Below are 18,690 nucleotides of genomic sequence, written 5' to 3'. Positions count from 1 at the left end.
ATTTTCCCTGCACATACCAGACAGAAGCAAAGGGTTCAGTGGTTCAACCCAGGGGTTGATGAGCCACTCTACACAATCTAATGGTCTGCCTTGCTCCAAGGATAGCAACAACATTGCAGAAGTTCAGGCTCTAGCCCAAGCCCTAGTAGTATACAGATCCCTGGCTGCTATTTAGCTGCTAGCTATCCCAGAGCGTGCGGATCTCCACAGAAAGGGGCTGACTGAGCTTGGCTTAGGTGGAAATAGACACCTTACCCTGGGAGACTTCAGAGCCCACTGTCCAGTCAGTCTTGGTTTTGGTATAGGGAGATCTGTAAGAAATCTTCAGACACTGAGACACCTTTCCTGTGCCACAGGCGAAGACCCAGCCGGAGGACTTAAGCAGTCGAAATGTGAGGGTGTCTTATGGCACTGCGTCCCTCACACTGAGGGCCTTCTACTCTTCCAGCCGCAGCTCTGTGAGGATCCAGCCAGTGCAGGCAATGCTGCCCTGTGGGGACGTGCAGCAGGTCACTGTGCACTATCGCATCCTAGCCACAGAGCTGGGGGACAGGGCTGCTACAGCAGACTTCTACCACCTGGTGAGTGCAGGGCAGCACTGGCAATGAGGTCAGCTTTGTGACAGGTCTGTGTCAGCAGAGAGACCTTGGCTGGTCCAGACACATGGAGCAGAGGCACTATCAACCCTTTGCTCTGTTCATTACCCCCTCAGGTTTTGGTGAGAGGATCCCTTGTGCATCATGGCCAAACAACAGTACTTCTTGATCCACCATCAGGTAAGAGCATCTAAATACCAGGAACAGATTAAAGACCCAACAGGAAAGCCCTTCCAGCCTAAATGGGGAAGGAGAGAAAGATCTGAGACCAACAGGAAACAACAGAGCTGGCACAAAAAATCTTTAACTTCCCTAATTTTTTTTCTGATCAAATGATGAAATCGTCAGAGTTTATCTCTCAAGCAGGAATTATCAGAGACCTCCAAGAAAACTCACAGAATCTTTTCTGGACTCAGGTAGAAAGTCATTTCCCTTCCAAGTGCATGTTGTTGCCGAGATCATGCCAAGACCTCATGATGTGAGGTCACTGCTACAAAATGGCACCAACCTACATCCTGGTCTAGCTGTGGCCTCTCCAGAAGCAAGGCAGAATAGTTTTTTTTACAAGTAACTGTACAGAAGTATTACAGAAGATGAGCATGTTGCTGCTGTAATCCTTGGAGATGGACTTCCTTGCTTCTTCCTTCACTTTTTCTATTTCTCCTTCTTCCTTCAGGTCAGTATAGTGGAGCTTTCAATGTCACTCTGGCCATTGACCTCATTTCACCCATGGCTACCCTCTTTGTTTACACTGCCTTCCCTGAGGGACAAGTGGCAGCTGACATCTTCAGTCTGAAAGTCTCCAAGTGCTTCAGGAACCATGTAAGTAGTGCACAAACCATAAGTGGGCAGGTAGGCTGGAGGGTAGCTAGTTAACTGCAAATTGGCAATAGACGCCCAGCAGAATCCAGTAGCCACAGTCTCCCCTTTCCTTCCTCTATCAATGTCTTCAGTCCCTCTTTCTTCTTCTGTTTCAGGTGAAGCTTGGCTTCTCAGACACAGTGGCTCTCCCAGGATCGGCTGTCCGTCTCCATTTGCAGGCTGCACCAGGCTCCCTATGTAGCATCCGTGCTGTAGACCGGAGTGTCCTTCTCCTGAGGCCAGAGGCTGAGCTATCTAGGGATAGTGTGAGTTACTTTAGTGTTGAGCCTTGCTAATATTGAAGAGATGCGTTTTGAGTATCTCGTTGCAATCACCGTTTAATAAGGAACAGTGGATGTAATACGTACTTGAGTAGAGACAGGACATGGCTTAATATGAAAAAATGAAGGCCAACATCAAACACCAGTGAAAATATCCAGTTTCTACAGAGGGATCTAATAGAATAACCCATTGTCATCCCCAGGTACTGCCCAAAGTCGCATCCTTGTTAAACACAGAGAGCTTTGCCACACTGTCAACCAGCTGGCAAGACACTTCCATCTCCTGAACCAATTCATGACAGAACTCTGAAAAAAAGGGTTATGTTAAAAAAAATACCCAAATACCCAATACCAATGGATAGACTCCATGTCTTTGTTCTAGCCCACATGAACCAGACAGCCCTTCCATTCATAGACTGGACTGCAAGTGATGTCTTGGCAGTTGAAGGGTCCCATTTCTCCTCTAGACATGGGATACGTTGCGTCTAAGGACCCTTGAGTTGCCTCTTGAAACTGTCTCGGTGGATCCAGGATGTGCCTTCAGTCAGACGAGAAGCTATCTAATGACTCTTATGGGGAAGGTGTCCTCGCTGTATGCACTGAGCTCACCGGTACAATCTAGGAGCTAGAAGTGGCCACAGCTATGCAGCTGTACCCCAGAGGTGTTTGTATTCATCTCTGGTGCTGTGCATCTAAAACTTGTGTAGGCTCTCCATGAAGCTCAAAAATCTTTGGGGCTGGGCTTTTGTGGCAGGCAGGATCTGAGCTCTGTCTCTGCAGTCACAGAAAATCTTTAGATAGAAATGAAAAACTTCCCACCTCTCACACTGACCTGTGCTGTTTTCATTCTCTGTCTACAGGTGTACAATATGTTCAGCTATTCTCAGGAGCACCCCAGCACCCTCACAGACTCCTACAGTGACTACTGTACTATCCACAAAAGCCCAGGAATCATCAGTTCCCCTCAAACCACCCTTCCACCAGGAACAACGTCACCATTCATGTACGACAGATACTCTTATGCAGTATCCCAACCAGATGTTTATGAGCTTCTGAAGGTAAATCTAATTTCCAGAAAAACTGAAATATCAGAGTCCTTTTGTAACCCACCCAGGACAGCGCTGGGTAGCTTCAGATTGTCTTTCCTGTAAACACCGGGAAATTCAGGTTCTGAATTTGCCAAGCTTCTGAACTAAGAGTTCTCTGACATTCCATGCTTGCAGCTTGACAATTCACAACGATCAGGAAGATGCCTAGAACCAGGCTCCCTTTTTATCCGAAGCTCAAGACCCTCAGACTTTCTAGGGTTTGGAAGGAGAGAGGGGTGTCAGCCTGAGTCAGAGAGAATTGGAGGTTGGAAAAGCAAAGCACATGAAAAGAAAAGAGGGACTGAGGAAAGGAGGGAAAGAATAGTAGAAAGAAATAGCAGGTGAAAGATGAGAACAAGCTTCTGCTAGGGTGGGCAGCAAACTGTGGCGCCAAAACAATAACTTTGTGTGTGGGCACGCACATGTGAGTGGTCACCCCCACAATTCTGCCTGGAGGGAGCCTCCTTTGGCATGAGAGGCCAGGACTGGCTTTGTGAGCAGGATGGCTCTGCATTCTCTCCCCGTATAAATTCACAGGTCAGACTGAGATGCAACAACACAGGGTGGCTGATATGCTGGGAGGTGGGAGCAGAGACAGACCCTCAGATACAACACCGCTCCCACTGAAATCTGCCTTCTTTTCCTCCCCATCTTTCCTCCAGAATTCAGGTCTAACATTTTTAACCAGCCTTAAAATCAAGTCTCCAATTGAGTGCCGCACCCAGACCAATTTCTACTACGACTACATGTGTACATCTCGATTTATCCTGTTTCTTTGGAAATCACGGGTAACATATAGGCTGCACAAGGGCAGCTGAACATGCAGTTTGCTGAGGAACTGGGGATGGCTTCCAGAGATGAGTGGGAGGTTGCAGAGGAGATGTGCACCACAGGAAGAGGGGAAGGTTCCTGACATGCGTGTGTCTGTGCACTGGAGGGGTGGAGGGGTGGCTACATAGGAAGAACCTACTTGGAAGCTTCTGCTGGCAGGCAGGAAGATAATACGGTCTAGGAGGGAAATGAGGCAGCTGTATCAGGAAGGAACATCTGTTTGTAAGACTAGGAAAGGTCTTGCTGGAAACTAGAGAACGAGCCAAGATTGGCACTGGGCACCATCTAGGCCGTTCTGCAGGAGCTGAGAGCAAAAGTGTGAGCAGGTAGCTCCCTCATGGGGGAGCACACACATGTTGGAATCCACAAAGTCTCCTGGTTGTCCCGTGGAAGACAATGGTGAAGTAGGTTGAGGGCATCTAGGAGAGGACAAAGGGGATCAGAGTGGGAGTGGGAAGGATGGAGAACTGAGCTTTTCCTAGCTGAACTCTACCCTGATCTCACAGTTGCTCTCCCTTTGAATGGATGCATGTGTTTTCAATAGCTTATGATGAGCTGGCAGACTTGGACAACTTGAACCCAGAAACAGATGCTGCTGTTGAACGCGCTGAGTCAGAGCACGTAGAGCTGGGCAGCGAGGCAGGGCCAGTACGAACCTGGTTTCCAGAGACATTCATCTGGACTCTGGTTCCCATCAGGTGAGTAATTATGGGCCATGACCCCACATGAATCCAGACCTCCTACCAGCCACAGCAGAGGGGGAATGGGCAGGAGCAGAGCCAGGGCATTGGTGCCTTCTGTGCCCACAAAGAAAACAGAGGTGTGAAGAATTGAATAAGGAAATTGGAGGTTTGGTTCAGTTCCTGGCTCCGCTTGAGATTTTCCAAATGACCCTGGGGAACCTAAAATCACAGAATCCTCTAGGATGGAAGAGGCCTCCAGAGGTCTGTAAGCTCAACATCTTGCACAAGGCCGGTCCAGTTAGATCAGGCTGTTGTAGTCAAGTTCTGTGTACCTCCAAGGATAGATATTCCACAAACTCTCTGGACACATGTTCCAGTGTTTGACTATCCTCATGTTATTTTTTTTCTTATCTCAAATCAGAATTTCCCATGTTCCAATTTGTGTCTGTTACCTTTCATCCTATCAATATACACCTGAAGAGACTGGTTCCACTGTCTCTACACCTTTCTATTAGGTAGCTGTAGAATGTAGATCTCCCCCTAGCCTTTCTCTCTTAAGTTTGAAAACCCCAGTTCTTTCAGCCTCTCCTTTTACACCAAATGTCCCAGCCCTCTGACCATCTTGGTAGTCCTGCACTGGATGCATTCAGGTATGTCAATACCTTTCTTATACTGGAAGGCAAAAATGGAACACAGTACTCCAGATGTGGTTCTACAAGGGAGGAATAGAGGGGAAAAATAACTTTTCTGAACCCAGTGGCTGCAGTCTTCTTAATACGGTCCAGAAGCAGATGGCCTTCATTACTGTAAGGGCACATGAGATGTCTCACGCTCAACTTGTTATCCACCAGGACCCCCACCTCTTTTTCTGCAAATTTGCTTACTAGCCATTTCCTGTCCCAGATATAGAATTTTGTGTTTACCCATTTTCAAGACCATTTTTCCAGATTTTCAAGGTTCCTCTTAATAGCAGCCTTTGCCTCCAGCATATCAGGAACCCCTCCCCAAGAAGGTATAATCTGCTAATATATAGCAAGATTAGTCTTCTAATCTTGCTGAGGATGTCCTCTCTTCTATTATACAGGTCTTAATGGTTTAATAAAGCCATTAAGTGCTATTGACCTGAGCGTCAATCCCTGAGGAATGCCACAGGTAAACAGACACTGGTTGGACTTTGTGTCACCAATAACGATCCCTTGTCTCCAATGGTCCAGCAAATTTTCTGCTCATTTTTTCATCCACTTGTCCAGTCCACAACAATGTGGCTACAAGGATACAATGGGAGACTACTGTGTCAAAGGCTTTGCTAAAGTCAAGTTATGCAGCACCCACTGTTCTCCCCTTATTCACACATCCTAGCTTTCTTAATTCTCCCATGTGCCGATGTTCTCCATCTATAAAATAAGATCTCTGCCTCTCCACCCCATGCTGGATTATGCCCATTTCAGGGCAGGGACTGTCTTCTGTTTTGTGTATGCAGATCTGTAAGTGACATTTATAGTGGTGACTGCAGAGCTGTGGTTGGGTGTTTGGGTGGTAATGTGGTGGAAGGTACTCCCTGACACAGGCTTGGTATATAACATGGACCCTTGAGAACCCTGTGTGCCCACACAAAACAAGAATTTAAGGTGCAACACTGTCCAGAAGCAAATTTTTATTTGCATTTTCCTCTCAGGACTTCCTTGACCACCTATCCTTCCTGTACCTCTCTCCTGCTTCCTAGGAATCCCCAAACCTTTACACACATTCCAGTTAATAGGCCTTCTGCATTTGTCTTCCCAAGAGAAATCTTTACAGGGATGGGGACAACCCCTTCCACTCTCTTTTCTCCTCAGTGATTCAGGGGTTGCTGAGCTAGCTGTCACAGTACCCGACAGTATCACAGACTGGAGAGCCATGACCTTCTGCACCTCAGAGAGCCATGGGCTGGGAATCTCAGAGACCACCAGTCTGCGGAGCTTCAAGCCTTTCTTCGTGGAACCCACCTTGCCCTACTCGGTCTTCCGGGGAGAGTCATTTCCCCTGAAAGTCAAAGTCTTCAGCTACCTGAAGCAGTGCATGGTGGTGAGTGGCTCCCTCCAGGATGGCTTTTGGGCAGGGGAATGTGTGGTAACAGTTCTTCACTAATAGACACTCAGACAGGGGTCTCCTCAGACATTGGGCAAAAGACTCCAAGGCAGCTCTTCACAAAGCTTCATGCAGAGCCATCTCTGTGCAGCTTATCCTTCCCCATAAGCTCAGCCCTACAGGACTGCAACTGTTGGTGGCCCACAGATACTGCAACAAGGTCATCATACTCACCCTGGGCTTGACTGTCATTTAGATCAAGGAGCTGAAAGGAAAAATACAACAGCAGCTCTGTAACCCTGGCTTCCTTTTGTTTCACCTCTAGCTCCAGCTCAGCCTAATGGACTCCAGGGATTTTGAATTTGTGCATGCGAATGTCAAGTTCACTATTTGTCTGTGTCCTGATTCAGCAAAAACATTTTTCTGGGATGTGAAGGCTACAAAATTAGGTAAGGGAACAAGGGAGGGGCAGAAGTGGGAGGCACTGGAAGAGATGCTTGAGGAAACCAGAGCTGGGCTGGGAGAGTGGCCTCCAATGCGAAGCATGAGTGGGCAGCCTTAGGCTGAGCAAACAAAAACTTAAGCATGGATGTGCCAACTGGCCTCTTGATGTTTTGTTCTTTAGGGAAGGTGAATTTCACTGTCACTGCTGAGGCGATGGATCAAGAAGATGTTTGCACTGAGAGTACAGCTGTTGTGCCAGAGTCTGGAGGGAAGGACACAGTGGTTAAACACCTGCTGGTGAAGGTCAGAGCACGCTTCAGGGTCCTGGTGAGGTCGGAACTGGGTCAGGCTCAACATGGCCCAGTGGGTGGCTCTGGGAAGGTAGAGTTGGTGAGGCAGGTAGGCATGTTTCTCTGGCACGCTGATCAAGGAGTGGTTCTAAGGATAGGCTGGGTGGGGGCGTGAGCCACTCGGTGGGACAGAGATGTCAGAAGTGCTTGCTAGCAGGTCAATGGGGGCAGAAGACACGTAGCAGCTTAGAAACCTAATTCCCAGTGAAACTTCACTGTTGACAGCATATCCCTGCTGCCTGTGTGAGGCCCTTTGCACAGCCCATGAGGATGGAAGAGGTGCTTGCAGGAAGGTGGGGTGCTGTGCAGCTGCTATCACATTTTACTGCTCTCCCTTCCGAGCTGACCAGCCTTTTCCCCACCAGGCAGAAGGGCTTCTGGAGGAAAAGACCCACACCTCACTCCTGTGCCCTAAAGGTAGGTGCAGGTATCCCCAAGACAGGGACTGCCTTACTGCTCGGGCCATACATGTGCAGTGTGGTCCGTGAACAACTCTAGGACTATCTGGGGGTGAGTGGGGGCGGGAAAGGCAGGGATTTTGGAGCTTTTATGGGAAGGCAAAGCCATTCATTTCTAGCCGGTACTTCAAGCTCCTGACAGCACCAAGCTACTGCCTAACCACATCACAGTCACTTATCAGTGGGCGGCCTGATCTCCGTGTCATCCTCTCTTTTGAATGCTGATTTCACCAGCCGATGAGGTGATCCCAGCCTTGCTTACACCATCTCCTAGGGATGCCTGTGGGTCTGCCATCTGCTTCCTGGGTGGTGGTGTTATGATGTTTTTGCCATTTGCAGGAACTCCAGCTTCAGAGACAATCACTTTTGCTATGCCAGAGAACAGGATCCTTGGGTCAGAGAGAGCCCACATCTCTTTCTTAGGTGAGATTTAGGGGGTTCTTGGAAAGTAAGATTTTTCCCTGCAGGAGCCTTTTCTTCTAGTGCCACCATGTCTGCTTTAGCAAACAGAGTAACAAGAGGGAATGTGTCCAGTGAGGGCCCGTATGTCTTCCAGAGAAACACCCCATTTCTCTTATACAAGTGCCACTGGGACAGATGGACATAGAATTTCACCCAGACACGGGAAAAATAGGCAACTACCCTATCACCATTCCTAAAGGGCTCTATAGACATTAAAGTCATCCTAGTGTGAGCAGAGATGAACTGAGACCGGTCTTAAGCGGGTTATCTGGGGAATCAGTGAGAAGAGAAATGTTTTACGTGCAAGAATATGTAGCGCTCCCAAAGTTGTGGTTCTGTCCTACAGGTGACATTTTGGGGACAGCACTGGACAACGTAGATGAGCTCCTCCAGATGTCCAGTGGCTGTGGTGAGCAGAACATGGTTCATTTTGCCCCCAATGTCTTTATCACACGGTACCTTGAAGAAACAGGACAACTGACTCCAGAAATCAAACAGAAGGCAATTGGCTATCTGGAAAGCGGTGAGTGGATTTTGGTCCATGTTGGGTTATTAAGCTGGTGATGTCCGCTACAATAAGTTGCGCAGTGAGGATCTCAGCAGAGGCTTGGTGCTGAACAGGATCTGTGCAGCATCACTTGCCTGACATCATGGGAATTACAGCAGTGTAAATCAGGCTGCTGTGTCTCAGCTGAGCAATGGGTGCACGGCACCCCTCTGAAAGCCCTTTGCTGAATTCCTCGGAGGCGATGTTCTCTGTAATGATCAGCAGGATTGGCAGGGCAGTTTGTCACCTTAAGAACATGATAGTAACATAACATCTTCACTAACCCAACCTCTTCCCACAGGATACCAGCGGCAACTCCTGTACAAGCACACAGACGGCTCCTACAGTGCCTTTGGGGAAGGAAGTGAGCCAGGGAACACATGGTAAGCAGAGATATCCAGACACACTTGAGGAACAACAGCTTGACCTCGTCAGGGTCAAGCTAGCTTGGATTTTGGTCTGGGGAAATTGAAGGAGTCTAGAGGTGTGGAGTTTTGAACAGGAAGAGAACCATGCCAATGAAGTGACTTGAGGTACCCCTGTTTGATTGTTGTGCTTGGGCACCCTAACTGAGTCTGATTCTGAAAACTTGGCTGCAAAGCTTTCTTCTTCCCAGGTTTTCCAGAGTGCTTTGTGCCAAAACAGGATTGGGAAAGGGACTGTGTGATCTCACTAAATACCAACCCTCCTGGCTTTAAATCACATAAGTCTACCCTGGTGCAATTGTCCGGGGTCCAGGGGAAACACTGAACTGTCAGCGAATTTTTTATCTCTTGCTGCAAATGGATCTGAGCTCAAGCTTCAAGAGCATCTGTGTCATGTGTGTTGCTTCCAATTCTACATCTGCACAGAGGCTCTGGCTTTTTGATATTTCTCCAGGGATGAGATAGTGGAAGACACAGAGGCTCCTGTCTCCTACTGGGGGGTGGGCATCAGTAACTGTTTCAGACCGATTTTTCTTCTCCCTTCCTTGGCTCTAGGCTTACTGCCCTTGTCCTCAAGACCTTCAGCCAAGCCCAGGACTTCATCCACATAGATGAGCAGAATATAAAGGATGCTGCCAGCGCCCTGATTAAAAGTCAGACTCCATCTGGCTGCTTCAAGAGTGTGGGGAAGCTCTTCAACAACGGTTTGATGGTATGACATATCCTGGCTGTTCATTAGGTACCTCAGAGCTCCTTTATTTTCTGGCCCAATTTGGATGCCAAGAACAAATGAAACCTGCTTCAGGAGGGTGGCTTTGATGTGCCCAAGGTCACCCTTGGGTGACACTCAGCGTTGTGCTTAGTTACGGTAACACTTTTTCAGGTTATGAATGATGGAGGTTTACATTTGATGATACCTCCTGAATCAGTGCCCTGCCCTAGCCCCATCTCAAGCTCTGTGTTATACCTTTGGTAAACTCCTTTAGCTTTCTTTCACATTATTGAGCTGCCATTTCTTCCTTCAGTCTGAGTTCCCTCCTGTACAGGGAGCCAGAAATGGAGTGAATGGAGATTGATGGCAGCCGCTCATGTGAAATTCACCTTGCCAGGGAAGTTCCACACACACTCAGAAACACAGCACTTTTGCATGCACAGACACACGCAGGGTACCATCAAAGCAGAGACACCAGCAGTTCGGTAGACAGGGCCTCAGATAATCAAACTGCCTCTTGCAAAAGCTACCTTTTCTTTTGTTCCTCCATGCCCTTGCCACTGTCCTGGCCCTCAACTGGGGTGCCACCTTGCAGTGGGGTTGTGGGAACGTCCCTTTCCCCTGGCAGTGAAATCTGCTACTGAAAATCTTTTGCAGGGGCGGGGAAAGGAGAATGTATTCAGCAGAGGGAGGGAATCAACTACCCGGAGGAGCTTGGGGCACCATGGCTGGGAAGTGCTCCAGCGAGCAGGACCTGCAAGAGCAGATACTAGCCCTGGCATTTCCTTAGCAGAGGAATAGGACCAGCACTGTTGCCTGCGCTGGCTTGGATTTTTCTCAGGGAGCAGAAGGCACTGGAAAACTTCTCCCTCTCCCTTCTTACGGCAGCCCTCCTCTTCTCTGTTTTGTGGTGGCTGCAGGGTGCAGTGGAGGAAGGACTGGGGATGAGCTCTGCGATCATCACCGCTCTCATACACTCAGGGATGCCACGGTCTGTGAGTATCATCAGCAGGGACGGGCAGTGTGTGCAGCACGCAGCAGTGCACTGGTGCTCTGCCTTCGTCCACACAGGGCTACGCTACCAGTTTTCTCTCCTTGTGTTCTGTACCTATTTCCATCCTCTCTGCACACATCAAGGCTGCACTCCTTCCCCATACACCCTGCCAGCAACTGATGCGCTTTCATTTGTATCCCAGGACCCAGTTGTGTGGAAAGCTCTGAAATGTATAAGGGACTTGGTCAACGCTGATACTGGCACTTACAACCTCTACAGCCTGGCACTAGCTGCAAATGCATTTGCAGTAGCAGGTGATAAGGCCCTCAGGCAGAAAATCCTCAAAAGACTGGATAAGGCGGCCATAATATCAGGTACGAAAGACCGCGGGGCAGGAGAGAGGGTCATGGGCAGAACTGTGTGGAGATCCCAGGGCAGAATGACCAAAGAAATGCAGGGCAGCAGTGGGGGGCACTGGCAGAGGTCTGTGGGGAGACGAAGGCTTGCATGGCCTCTGTTTGCCAAGCTGTCACAGGCTATATCCATACTGTGAGACAGACTTGCTCTATGGATGATCTCATAGTCCTGGTCTCCCAGTCACCCAAACCAGGGGAGCTTCATGGATGTTGTAAAGTGCCTTCCCAGCCTGAAGGCCTAGGTTTTTACTGGAAAAAGCAGGGTGTGGGGGGGAAATAGGAAGATACGCACTCATATCTTGTCCCAATGTACATGTTCACTAAGTACCTAGGCAGAGGAGATGAGTAGGACTCCAAGGTCATTAGATACAGCTACACACTCCATAAGTGTTCCCACTCCACCTCTAGATGACCAAATATTCTGGAGTCAACAGTCCAAACAGGAAGAAGACTCCCTATATTGGTATCGGGCTCCATCTGTTGATGTGGAATTGACATCTATTATCCTCATGGCTCACCTTTCAAAGTCAAGTTTGTCTTCAGATGAAATCAGAAAGGCATCCCAGATTGTGTCTTGGCTCACCAAACAGCAAAACCCTTATGGAGGCTTTGCTTCAACCCAGGTAATCCCCTCGAGCCATCATTAGCAGAGAACCTGCCATCAGCTATGGTTTGTGAGGGCAATGGGTTCTAGCACAGCCCGTGGTATAAAAGAAAACAAAAAAAAAAAAAAAAAAAAAAGAGGGGAAAAAAAACTTAATTCTGGATTTACAGCTCCTGGGACTTGGGAAAGGGTGAGTATTTGTATTCCTCTGAGCTAATCCCATGCTAAAAGTCCAGGGGGAAAGCTCAACACTTATTGTGCTCTAGGTGCAGCATGAGGGAGGGAAAGGCTAAGGACTGGTCATGCAGAGGAAGCAGGGATTCTATTTTGCCCAATGTGTGTCTCTTTCCTCAGGACACAGTGGTTGCTCTGGAAGCCCTAGCCCTGTATGCAACCAAGACCTTCAGCAAGGATGGCCCTGATCTTCAGGCTTCTCTCTCCTCTGAGGGTTTCAACCAAAACATCCGAGTAGACAACACCAATTGCCTCCTACTGCAGACAGTGGAGCTGCCAGCCATTCCCCGAGATTATACTGTGCACGTGCAGGGCCATGGGTGCCTCTTCCTGCAGGTAAGCCCAGCCAGGGAGAAAACATCTGTGTGGAGAAAAGCCTTGAAAGCCAGGGGACCTAGCCTAAGACCACCTAGCTTCTTAGCCAAGACTGAAAACAAACTGCTGCAGTGATTTGCAACAATCTGAGCTTCGAGGCTGGTAAGAGGAGCTGGGATGAAACAGGAAGGGAATAGCAGTTCCCCAAATGAAGTCCATGTCATTTCCACGCAGTCAGAGCTGCAGCTCCCCTCCAAGAAGTCCAGTGAACACAACCAGGCACAGTGCACTAGCAGAACCCCCACTTACACCACATAGTTTTCTCTTACACCAGTGCAAGACAGCAAACAGCAGCCAAACGCTTGGCAAGGATACTTACCAGCAAAAAAAAAGCCCTGCTATTCTCTGCCAACTAGCTTCTTTCTGTCCTGACAGGCCATTCTGCGGTACCACATTCCTCCACCGAAGAGTGAAGTCACCTTTGCTGTGTCTGTGCAGACAGAGTGCACCGCACCCAATGCCACCCAGTTCCCTGTCACCATTCATGCTCGGTAGGAGACACTCAATTGCCCCTTGCCTCCCCTTGTGCTAAGAGGCTTCTGGCACCACATCAGTCTTTTGACGGGCAGGATTGCCCTTCACTCATGATGTCCAAGTGCTAAGATGTTCATTTAACTATGCTCTCCTCAGCTGGGTGAAAGGTACAAGGCCCCAGAGGGACAGTTTAGGCTATCTCGTTATCATGCCAGTCACCACAAGTTCTCCCAAGGTCTATGGGTCTCACTCCCTTCTATGATTAGCTCTCAAACCACTAGTAATGTGAAGGTCCTGTGGGACTGACTGCTGACACTTATTCCTAAGTCTTCCCACCTCTGCTCTTGATTGACCGCCACACCACTCTCCTCTCCTGTACCCCTACCTGACTTGGGACAGAACCGCCAAGAGAGCGGGCAGAGGATGTGATATTCCCTGCCATGCCTAGGGAAGGTAACTCCAGAAGCCTTCTGAGGAATTCATTGGCTCGGCAAAATTAAAAGAGAGATCAGGAGAAGCACAAAGACTTATTACAGTACAGGAACAGGTATGCTTACAGGAGAAACACTGGAAGGAAAGGCAGATTCCTCCACTTGAGTACCAAAGCTGGGCTGGAGTATCTGTAGATCATGCCTGAGAAAGTAACATTAGTGCTGTCTTCTGGGTTCCTGCTGCAGCTACACAGGGAACCGTGTGTCAACCAACATGGTCCTGATCCAAGTGGAGCTGCTATCTGGATACAGCCCTGTGGCAGATTCACTGGAAGAGGTGAGACTGAGAGTCTGTGTCCAGCTGGGGTGGGAACGGTGATCGATGTCCATCATGCAGGATTGTATGCAGGACTGTGATCATTCCTGTGGGCAGAGAAACATAGTTCTTTTCTTCCCAAGAAATCTTTATACCCAAAGTCTCTTCCAGGCCACACCTTGCCATTTTGCCCATGTGAACATTTTGCCCACGTGAACATTTTGCCCACGCTTTCACAAGGACAAATATCCCTGAATATTTCTGCTTTCTGTTAGAGCCTTTCTGACATTTTTTTCCCCTATTTTCAGCTAAAGAAAATGCCTTTAGTGAAGAAAGTTGAAAGCGAAGCTGACCGAGTCATTCTCTACCTGAATGAAGTGAGTGGATTTTAGGCTAATGTCATCGTTAAAAGGACAATGGACTGGCAGATAGCTTTTAGCTTACTCTTGTATCTTGGTTCCATTAGTATTTTAAGTATCCAGAGCTGTTGTTCCTGCGTACCAGTCACGTTTGCTGACCTGGGGAAATGTGTAGTAGTTCAGTTGTAGAGCCTTAACTTGAGTGAAATGAGGCTAACTCTGATGTTAAGCCTACATCTGTTGGCACTGTTCAGAGAGTGTTGAAAGTCCACATACAGTGTCTGATTAGGACTGGGGAGTAGTAGTAGGATCTATCTAGTAAATTCAAGCAAGCCTAAACTCTTAGAAAGCCCTTAAGCAGCCTGAATGCAGTCGGGAGCACCCAAGATTGCTCATGAAGTTTGCCAAAATTAGTCAAAATTAGACCAGATGGCTGTGAAAGCAACAGTGCTCGCTCGACAGCCTCATTAGTCAACAGATTAACAACCACTCCAGCCTTTCTCTAGCTACATGCATACCTGAACAACACCAGAAACGAGACCTGGCATGAATTTTAAAACTTATGGATTTCCAAGGAGCACTTCTACATTTCTGTGATTCTCCATCCCTATTTGTCAATGAGCTGAGCTAAGCTAGCCTCATAATCGTTGTGTAGATGCATAAGACTTGCAGACATGCTGCTTCCATTACACCTACAGCATAGAGCAGGAAGGCCTCACAGAGAAAGATTTCAGGTCAGGCTGCTAGGTAGGACAAGGTAGAAGCAAATCAACAGCAGGTCATGTAACCACTACCACCCAGCAGTTGTTCATCCACACCTTGCATTTTTCTGCTTAATGATGAGGGTTGTGTGAAACTGGAGAATAAGAGCTGTGTATGAGAAAGTAGCCACTCAGGCAAGATGCGCAAAGGAGCTCAAAGCAGAGCTGGATGGGAACGTGGGATTGGTTGGAAACACTAGTGCTATACTTAGATAGCTAATGTGCATTGACTCTCTGGGTTCAAAGTCACTCATGAGTCGAGTTAAATTAGGTGACTGAAAATGGGAAATGGCCACAGAATGTGAAGTAAAAGATATTTCTGAGATGGACTGGAAAGCAGAAAAGACCTGTCACAGTGCTGAGGTTTCCACAGGAGCCTGAGAGAGGGCAGGAAGGGATTGTCTTACAGGACTTTGCTTCTGACTGTAATCCTTGCATCTCTTGGTCTTAGCTGACTAGACAGCCTCACGCCTACACTTTGCTGGTGCAGCAGGACATGCAAGTGAAGGATCGTAAGCCAGCTAATATCAAGGTCTATGATTACTACATGCCAGGTGAGCTCAGATGCTGTACTGCAGAAACCACCCAAATGTACCATGGGAAGGAATTTTCTGAAATTGTCACGTCTAAGGCAATACCGTCCCTGATGTTTTTATCTAATTGCCCCTTAGAAGTTCTCTAGTGATGGACTTACCGCTTGGTTTTCAAAATGGTAGATTCTTCTTTCTCTGGCCCCAGAACTTGCAAACTTGAAGTTGGCATGTGGATCCACTTAGGGCCTAACTCTTCCAAGAAGGCGGGAGCAAGGAGCTCAGAGCTGTGCTTTTCTACACTCATTTTGTGGGAGGGAACAAAGGCAGAGAGACCATAGTAAGGGGGTGGCTTTAGAAGAGTGAGGGTCCCCTTAGAAGAATGACACTGAAAACAACTTGTCCTCTGTTCTCTAGGGTCCCTAGTGGGAGGAAAAGCTAGAAATGTGTCAGGGACGGCTAATTGCTTCAGAAAGTGAGAAATCCATAATTGTAATGGAGTTGTTTGGGACTTATGGCTTCAAAAGATCCCAGGCCCCAAGACTTGGGTGAATCTGGAATAGCTGCGCACAGAGTCTTTGACACATACCAGTGATTTCATGTGTCACAGCAAAGGGGAGTCATGTCCTGTAAGCCGAGGGAACGCCTCTTCTAGAAAGAGAGGCGCTATGCTGGGTTGCTTTACTGAGTTTTTGGCAAGTGTATCTCACCAGCGCTTTTTTTCTTGACTTCCAGAAGAAACTACAGTGATGAGCTACCGTGCCCCTTGCGAGTGAGGTGAGGGCCCAATACCTCTTTTGTCATCACAGGCATGGTCCCGAAGACTATGGAGAGGGAGGGAGGTGCAGGCAAGGGCCCTTGGTCAAGAAACTTGCCAGGCTTCAGGTTCAGGGTAGGAAGCGATTGGCAATGCTAAGTAAGGGTGAGTTCCTGCATCCCAGTGGTTAAACTGAGGTAAAGGCAGAATCGAAGTGGAAGGTTTGAGGTGCCCAGCTCATGACAGAGTTGGAGATATGTTACAGAAAACAAGGGCTGCCTGCCCTGAGTCCTACCACCAGTCCTGGCCTTTTGCATCAAATATACTCTCCTCAAGTCAACACAGTTCTTTTTCTTGGCACTTTCCCTGCAGTTCCACAGCCCTCCAGCCCTGTGCACACAACACGCCACATTCACCTTTACTGCAGGGCCTGACTCCTTTCAGTGCCAAGCCTTTCACAGTCTCAGCCTGGCTTCTGATCCATGCTAAGGAATGGGCACCTGCCCCTCCTCTTTCCAGGCTGGGCAAAGGCAAAGCTTGAACTTGACCAGTGCCTGCTCCTGTTCTAAACCTTGTTTGCATCTGCATGCTTCCTTGCCTGCGGCCCAGATGGAGAAAAACACCTGTGGGAGGCACACAGTCCTGCCCAGGGATACCTGCCACAAGCCCCACGCTCTTAGTTCTGCTGTAGGCTTTGTATGGGTAGAATCAGAGAGAGCCCTGTCCTTAATGGCTTAGCAGCCCTGTTAGGTCACAAGGTGCAAAAAAGCCCCCGAGTTGCCCTGGGTGGTTAGTTTTAATACTTCATGAATACAGATTTTTTTGTCCTTTGTTGTCTTCACAGGAACAGGGACAGACCCATCCTCTGCAGTCTCTGTCCATCAATCCTTTGTCACCCTTGCCAACAGCCTCCACATGAAGATGAGAAGCAAAGAGAAAATACTTGAAATTCCCTGCTGAGCAGTTAGTTTCTTAAAAAGTTCAGACTGTGCCTGGCATCTTATTAAAAGTCAGGAGACTGGAACTGTCAGATTGAGTGATTTTTCAGATCTACTTTTTTTCTCCCAAACCAGGAATATTGCATTTAAGAGCACCTGGGAAAAATAACTTCTTCCCCTCTGTTCTGTGTGGGCATGTATATGTACACACGCAAAATTCTGCCCCTCTAGTAGCAGACTTTCACAGGAGATGGTAGAGCATGGACCAAGGCAGAGATAGTACTTGGGAGAAGTGACCATTACACAAGCAAAAGCAAGGGAGGGATGGGATATGTTCAACAGTTCTTTTGTCCAACGGTTGCAACCTTTACTATGAGGAACTGGCAAGGAGGTACTGTTGAGGGGGGGTGAGGGGCTAGAGTCTCAATGCACTGCATTACTGTCTGTAGACTGCTTCAAAGCAGAGCTGATGGCACAGGAGCTTGCAGGAAGGGCACAGGAGATACAGCTGTCACAGCATGCTCAGTTGCATCTTGTACTCCAAAGCTGCCCAAGTCATACTGCAGGAAATATTAGAAGAAACCATGGGAAGCATGAGGAGAGAGCAATAGAGGAGCTATGAGGTTTGTACACTGGCAATGGCAGAAATGGTATCTTCATGGGCTGAGCCTGTAGTTCATCAACAACTGGCACAATGGTGGCAAGGTCAGGGGTTATGCTTACTTTAATTCTTCTTACCAGGTGTGTACCAGATATGTGACAGACACACACTCTGCCCCAACCCAGGCCCTCACAGTGCGGGCATAACCGCTGGACTGTTGGGATTTCTCAGTCCACCCACTCAGGCGCAGGACCATATGGACTCAACTTTAATGTGGGCTGTGTCCCAGATGGAGCACTTCCTTCCATTCAGTGTCCAACCTGAAATATTGGGCAAAGGCAGGAGTTGTGGTGTGGTAGTTCCTCTCCTTTCGTTTATCACAAATTTGGGAGCTTCTCCACCCGTTTCTGAGGAACCATGTGTGCAATTATGAGGACAGAAGGTAAGACAAACAAGGAAGGCATGATCCAGTCCCTCCATGGCTATCAGCAGGCTGTGGAAAGGTGCCTTGTCTTGGATAGTAGTGGGGGTTGCTCTCTAGGCAGGTCCCAAGGCAGTGCTCTCTCTTAGGGATGGTGTCAGGATGCAGCATGGACCATGTCAAGATTCTGTCTTACCCTTCCAAAAGGGACTTCTCTAGACCTGTCTTGGCTTCTGGCTGCTACTGGTAAGCCACCCCACTTCTGGCAGCTGGGTATGCCACCCCACAAGACAAAATATTACATCTTCACAGCTTCAGCTTGCTCCTTTGGCTCCCTGAATCCCCTTTTCATACCCTGCACTGAACAAAGGGGGCCGAGGGGGAGAGTGGAGGGGATGGAGCCGTGTCCAGATCTGAGGCCCCTTGTTAGCACAGGCTGCTATAGCTCTGCATTCTCACTCCACACGATGACCAGCCCTTCCCTCCCCACTCTCATTTTGAGACACGCTGTCCCTGTCTCCACCTTCCACCGGAGCCTTCCAACTGCCTCCCTGGCTGCAAAAAAGCCCCCAGCCTAACTCCACACGCCCAGACACAGGTCATTGCCAGTTCCTCTTTCTAGCTGGATGTACGCTCCCCATCTTCCTTCCTGTCTTTGATTGCTTACATTCCCT

General features: G+C 48.5%; 1 protein-coding gene across 3 annotated transcripts in view; it reads left to right on the top strand.

Moving 5' to 3' along the window:
* Positions 1 to 18,690, top strand: part of LOC141743836 (alpha-2-macroglobulin-like protein 1) — a 30,072-nt gene that overhangs the window by 10,713 nt on the left and 669 nt on the right. The window contains exons 8-33 of one of the 3 annotated variants that reach the window (XR_012587218.1): positions 357 to 581; positions 713 to 776; positions 1,273 to 1,418; positions 1,574 to 1,723; positions 2,599 to 2,796; positions 3,489 to 3,576; positions 4,202 to 4,355; positions 6,176 to 6,404; positions 6,733 to 6,856; positions 7,033 to 7,154; positions 7,567 to 7,618; positions 7,999 to 8,082; positions 8,468 to 8,644; positions 8,970 to 9,051; positions 9,649 to 9,805; positions 10,726 to 10,800; positions 11,002 to 11,173; positions 11,624 to 11,838; positions 12,174 to 12,389; positions 12,804 to 12,919; positions 13,580 to 13,670; positions 13,958 to 14,026; positions 15,221 to 15,323; positions 16,035 to 16,076; positions 16,901 to 18,037; positions 18,166 to 18,262. Coding sequence is in view for 1 of the 3 variants with exons in the window: in XM_074588843.1 (XP_074444944.1) it covers positions 357 to 581; positions 713 to 776; positions 1,273 to 1,418; positions 1,574 to 1,723; positions 2,599 to 2,796; positions 3,489 to 3,576; positions 4,202 to 4,355; positions 6,176 to 6,404; positions 6,733 to 6,856; positions 7,033 to 7,154; positions 7,567 to 7,618; positions 7,999 to 8,082; positions 8,468 to 8,644; positions 8,970 to 9,051; positions 9,649 to 9,805; positions 10,726 to 10,800; positions 11,002 to 11,173; positions 11,624 to 11,838; positions 12,174 to 12,389; positions 12,804 to 12,919; positions 13,580 to 13,670; positions 13,958 to 14,026; positions 15,221 to 15,323; positions 16,035 to 16,075 (3,150 nt within the window). In the remaining 2 variants the exon portion in view is untranslated. Of the gene's footprint in view, positions 1 to 356; positions 582 to 712; positions 777 to 1,272; positions 1,419 to 1,573; positions 1,724 to 2,598; positions 2,797 to 3,488; positions 3,577 to 4,201; positions 4,356 to 6,175; positions 6,405 to 6,732; positions 6,857 to 7,032; positions 7,155 to 7,566; positions 7,619 to 7,998; positions 8,083 to 8,467; positions 8,645 to 8,969; positions 9,052 to 9,648; positions 9,806 to 10,725; positions 10,801 to 11,001; positions 11,174 to 11,623; positions 11,839 to 12,173; positions 12,390 to 12,803; positions 12,920 to 13,579; positions 13,671 to 13,957; positions 14,027 to 15,220; positions 15,324 to 16,034; positions 16,077 to 16,900; positions 18,263 to 18,690 lie in introns of those variants that run through there. The other 2 variants (XR_012587217.1, XM_074588843.1) reach the window with 2 other exon arrangements.

This window comes from Larus michahellis, chromosome 1 (assembly GCF_964199755.1).
Source record: "Larus michahellis chromosome 1, bLarMic1.1, whole genome shotgun sequence".
Lineage (NCBI taxonomy): Eukaryota > Metazoa > Chordata > Aves > Charadriiformes > Laridae > Larus > Larus michahellis.
Note: the sequence above shows the minus strand (reverse complement) of the source record. Positions and strands in the feature narration are given on the sequence as shown.